We start from the raw sequence: 6260 nt of genomic DNA, 5'->3' as shown, positions 1-6260 counted from the left end.
TTTTCTGTACCGATTCGAAAATTTTATTATTCATAGCCTTGGATTAATACTTAAAAGTTCAGCATAGACAAGTTTTTGGATTGATATGGATTGTGGCAGTGGAGTTTAAAACCATGCACGTCGGAAAGAGATTGACACTATTACTGTGATTTTGGAGAGATTTGGAGAGCATTAAAGTTTTTGTTGAAGGACTTCCAGAATTTACAGGTATTAATGGTAGTGTGTGTAATACGTTCATATGAATTTTTTTCCAAAAAGGCAGAGTAAAAAAATATAGCATAAACATTTGTATTGCGTAATTTTGAAATTAATTTTAGTTTGTTGTAGACATGTATGATATGAGTCCGGTCAAATGTTGGATCTGCGAAGAGTCCAGTCAAATATTACCTGAATAAACAATTAACTATGCACGGACGTTGATAGCATCCCTCTTGTGGAATATAGTGGCAGCAACTGTAGCTTGGATCAAAGGACCAGGTTACTGTTTTTACGGAATTGTCAGATTTTGTTATCTCCACTGATCTGATTTTTATGCAACCAGGTCCCACTACATGGCTTATGTCAATCATTTATTTCATTTTTGGGATTCTTGGGGCTTATGTCTTATGGCGTCGTCCTATTTACCGAGCTACTAGGTAATTACAGCTCTATAAATATATGATGTACATCGCTAGGGACACGATACATGAGAATAATATTGTATCCTCATTGGTAGATTTTCTTTGCATCAGAGTTCTTTCACGAAGCCATGATGTATGTTAGAGGAGTACTTAATTATACAGAGTAAAATATATTGTATCCTCATTGGTTTTTCTCTGCATCAGAACAACACTTTATTAATAGACTTTTTGAACATAAAGAAGGCATCATATTTTGTTTGGTTTCCTTCAGATTGATATTTACTTATTGTTGTTCTGGTAAAGATAAATAAAAGTTATGATAACATCTTATAATACTTCTTGTGATTTTTGTTTAAATGCTATCTTGAATAATAATAAGTTAATCAAATTCTTTTCCCCTACGAAGTAATAACTAATCTTATCTTTAAACATTAACTGTTTTTCTTAATTTATATACAATTACCTAAAATAAATTCATAACAAATTCATGATAAATCTTAAATTTAATTAATACACCACAATTCGAAATCCATATATTTAAGATCTTCGTAATTGGCAAGTTTTAAATTATAAAAATACATGACCTTTGTTTCAATTTTTCTTAAAAATAATTTTCACTGATTAATAAATAAATATATATGAATTATTATAAGCTATTATAAAATATATTTTGATGATATAGTAAAATAATGGAAATATGATAATATATATGTATATGTATTAAACAACCATACTTATACAATATCACACCAAGTAATACCAATGGTTAAATTTAATATGAAAAATTTAAATTAGTTTTAAAATAATTTAAGTAAACGTACAGAAAAACTAAAAAAATCATTTCATTTACAATATAATTTTGTCAAAGTTTACAATATACTTAACTAAAATAATTATAAAAGCAAAATAAATACCAATGGTTAAAATTTCAAACCTATAAAAATTGTAAATATATATATATATATATATATATATATATTTTTAGATTGATATTCAAAATTAATTTTCATATTTCACAAGATGAATATGTCTGATATTTTTATTTAGTTATGTGTGTCATTAGTTTTAGTCAAATAGAATTATATAAAACTCAACATGCATTTATATAAAATTGATTTCGAATATGGAAGGTGTTTCATTAATTAATAAACATGATAAAACGTGATATAATGTTAAATATAAAACAATAATTAATTTATATAAACGTAAAATAACTTGTAAAAACCACCTAAACTGATTTAGGTATCCATTTATTCAATTTAGAATACAATATCGTTTTAAAAATATATATTTATATTTTCATTATTTATTAGTAATAACTAAAAATTGAAAAATACATAAAATAATAATTTATATAATATATACATAAATATAAATTATTCCATTTTTATATTATTGGTAGCTTAGTTTCATAAAAATTAATTTTCACTCAAAATCAAATACAATAAATTTATATGATAAAAATATGGTGATGTAATTGAATGTTAAAAAAAAATATAATTACTCAATGTAATAAATAGAATTATTATGTTTAAATGATATATTTAACAATTATATAATATATGTCAAAACTTAAATAATATAATTTATACAAAACAAAATCTTACTTATTAAAATGAAAATAAATACCCATATTTTTTTATTGGTTAACAAGGAAGACATAGAGAACTTTCTATCTCTAAAAGACGGGAGAGAGAGAGAGAGTCCCATATTCACTTTATTTTCACAAGGAATAGAGATAAGAGTGCTTTCCGACCGGTTTTTGCCTCCGGCGTCGCACATTATCCATCGTTGGTGGGCCTGCTCTGTTTCCGCGTAACGGTGGCTCGTTCAGCATCAGTTTTACCGTACTTTGTTTCTAGGAAGTTGTGGCTTTTTAGCATCGCTTTCGCCGGCTCTTTTCTGAGGTTCTCCCGCTCCTCTTCAATCTGTGTTTATGGGCTTCAGCTGTTCTCCAGCCTCTTAATCTGATTCTCTGTGGTTTCTTCTCCCATTCTTGTCAGGTTGTCGCATCTTCGGGTTTAGATGGATCATTAAAGATGTATGTTTGGCCTAAGCAAGTAAATCGGAGGTTAAGGATTAATTGTAGGCGGTTAATTTTCTTCGTCGATTTCGCATATCCGCTAGTTTGTTGACCAATCAGCTCGAGCTTAGTGGTGGTTGTTCCGTTTGAACAATTCGTCTCGGGTTTCACTGGCCTCGATGGTGATCCGTCGTGTCGCTTCGCTGGCTACGGAGGAAGCCAACACTTCTAATCAAAGACCAAATTCGCTTCTAATCTTAGGTCTCCATTTTATCCACCAAGGTATTCTTTTCCATACTTCCTTAGCGAAAGGGCATTCAAAAAAGATGTGCTTTGCTGTTTCTTTTTCTTTGCATCTTATGCACATCGCTTGTGTTTGAATACCTCTACTTTGCAAGTTCTCTCCGAGAGGCAGAGCTCTTTGGATGATGGACCAGGTGAACACTTTCATCTTCGGGGAGCAGTGGCTAGACCAGATGTCTTTCACCCAGTCGAAGGTCTCATTTGTTGTGTTTAGGGTGGTGTCTCTACTCATTGAGGTTGAGCTTTTGTTTCTTGTTGTGTTCTATGTTGTGTTGAGCTTGGTTCAGTTGGGCCTCGTTCCATTAATAAAATATCAGGGAAAGAAAAAGAAAAACTTTTGGAAACCTGGTAATTTAGTCGGTGGTGACGATATATATAATTGGAAAACTAATAACTAATCATCCAAGTTGGTTGCTTAAGCATAGAGATTCCTGTAAAGCAATCGTCAAAAATCTGATTAAATATTTCTAAATTATATCGGGAATCAGCGAGTTTGTCATGTAATGAGTGTACAGTATCGATAAAGATCTGAATAATAATGATAGTTAGTACTAGTATTTTATTCAGCTCAATGCCTAACTGCATTTCCAGCAAGGCATTCATCTTAACTCAATCCATTAACAAGATAGGAGTATCTCCTAATCACGTTACTACGCACTCACATTTTTAAGATTATATAGGCATATATGCATATGTTTCTAACTTGTAATCTTTTTCATTCTATTGTTTTATCAAAATATTAATACTAGAAAGTAGAAAATATCTTTTGTGATTGAAACAGCATGCAATGTTTTATTATCTCTCACCTCATTATTATCTTTGTTCACCTACGTATGGTATAGTTTTTGCGTTTGGATATTAACTATATAGTTTTAAAACCATATATGCTACTAATACCAATGTCACATCCCAGCGGTCTCATGATTCCACGAAATACGAAATCACTGTGAAAATAATATTATAGTTTATAAGAAACAATTACAACAACAATAAAGGTAATAAAAAGCTTATGAATATGATCATTTTAATATTATTACTATACAAGTAAATGCCTTGCTCGGTCATGAACTGACATAGAGGCGAAAGATAGACCGAAACCCGGAACCGCAAACGAAGCTGCTTCAACTGCCATTCGCTTCTGAATCGCTTCAATCTCAGCTCCTGCGTCTAAGAACTCTTTCACCAAATTACGATAAAACCCGTTGATCTTCTTCACCAGTCTCACGTAGTGTAGTCTCAACCATCTCAGCTTCATCTTCCTCACCATCTTCTTCAACGAGAATCCGCCACGTGGTACCACGTTGTTATTCCCGCCAAGACGCACTACCTGAGACTTTCGACGGCGGATATGAATCTTCCGGCGACCCCGAGACCATCGGAACACGGAGGTCGCAGCTATGCTAGGATCCATTTGGTTAGTGAGAGAAGAAGGAGAAGAGAGAGAGAGAGAGAGAGAGATTATGTTTAGAGAGGCACATTGAGAAACTAATATATAGAGACATTATATACACATATACATATTAGTTTTGGGGCCAATGACCTTGCATGTGACATGTGACATTTTATGTAAAATACTATTTTCATTGTCTGAATGATGCAATACTATTTTAATGGGTTTGTTAATTAGTATATACAGTTTTGATAAAAGGTATATGGCCTATTTTTTTTTTTTTTTTTTGAAACACTGGTATATGGCCTATATATCACGACATTTTGACATAAAAACGCAACTAGACCACACATCAAACTCATGGTATGTTAAGATAGATGACTTCCAACCTAAAACTAATTAGTGATAAGTGGAGTGGACATCTATCTTATATATTACAAATGATCTCTTCCAACATCCGATGTTGGCCACAAAGTGTCTAATACACCCCATCGAGAAGATGGTTCTTTGAGCGTCAATCTCGGAATGCTCGGACAAGGATCGATGAGCCAATTTTGGACTAGATTGATGTGGATCGGGTTGTACTGCATGGATCGAGCTCTGATACCATGTTAAGCTAGATATACTTCCAATCTAAAACCAATTGGTGTAAGTGGAGTGACCATCTATCTTATATATTACTAAGGATCTCTTCCAACATTCGGTGTAGGACAGTGTCTAATATATTCTTGCTTCAGATTCTAAATTAATTTATGTGCAGCAGATTTTACGTATTTTTTGTTCTCAATAAATTGTAACGAGAGAGGGTTTGCTCATGTACATGAACTTGTTTTCATGTTTTCTCTTTATGAATCAATCAAACAATATTTCTTGTTTAAAACACACTTTAGCTATATACCTGGTTTCTTCTCTTTTTTTCGTTTTCATCTGGTAAGTTAATATTAAGCTTAAAGCAACAGCATATTGTATCTTACAACCAGTAGCAAACAAGAGTAAAGGAGATTCTAACCCAACCACTCTGTAAACCCATACATCACCCAAAAAATTCATAATCCAGATCAACCTAACCAGCCAATGATCTAGCCAAAACCCACAAACAGTCACAGACAATCCAAACTACAAAGAAGAGACAGTTTCCTCATTAACAAAGAGATCCATCAGCCATCGAGGAGCTCCTGCAGCAACATAAGATTGACCAAAACCATATTTGATAACACTTTGAGCAATGAGGAAAGCCCCTCTATTAGTTAATCTATCTTCTTTGATAATCTTCCACCGTTCCAATCTCCTTAATCTTCCCATCAACTCGATGTGTTGACATCTGAAATTTGGCCAAGCTTTTGGTCTCAAGATAACCTTTGAGAAAGTATCATCATCTAAAGTTATGATAACTTTGTTGAGATGATGAGCCTGCAAACTATCTACAGTCCACAATAGACTTTGATAGGTAGCTTCAACAGCAGTTCTGGTATTAACAAAAGCCGTGCGGCTGTGTAATTATACCTTTCCTTTCTCATTCCTCAAGACCCAAGCAGAGCCACAATTGTTTTGCAATTTGTTCCGGAAGACACCAATGTTACACTTTAACCAGCCAGTCGGGGGAGCAGAACAAGACTTCATCACAACTGTCTTTGCCTCTAGATCCTCCTTTTCTCGTAATTTCTCATTTTTTGGGCCATCAACCAGAATTCAGCCTCTTCCTTAATTTTCACCACAAGATCAATCGCTGAGACTTGCTTTCCTTCAAAAATGATTTCATTTCTGTATTTCCATAAATACCAAACTATCCAAGGGATACAGTTTCTCACCTCTTCTGAAATGGACTCATTCTTCATCATCAGTAGCAGTAGGTGGAATATTGCATAATGAGAAATCAAATCAAATCCATTTTCCGGGTGTGGCACATTTGCAAGAGCCCATACTT

General features: G+C 33.1%; 1 protein-coding gene across 1 annotated transcript; it reads right to left on the bottom strand.

The window, feature by feature from the left end:
- Positions 1 to 3982: 3982 nt before the first annotated feature.
- LOC106299575 lies at positions 3983 to 4398 on the bottom strand. Its single transcript, XM_013735645.1, has one exon. The coding sequence runs from the start codon at positions 4355 to 4357 to the stop codon at positions 3983 to 3985; it is 375 nt and encodes a 124-aa protein (XP_013591099.1). The 5' UTR covers positions 4358 to 4398.
- Positions 4399 to 6260: the final 1862 nt, after the last annotated feature.

Source organism: Brassica oleracea, chromosome C6 (assembly GCF_000695525.1).
Source record: "Brassica oleracea var. oleracea cultivar TO1000 chromosome C6, BOL, whole genome shotgun sequence".
NCBI lineage: Eukaryota > Viridiplantae > Streptophyta > Magnoliopsida > Brassicales > Brassicaceae > Brassica > Brassica oleracea.
This window is presented reverse-complemented; position numbering and strand designations above follow the sequence as displayed.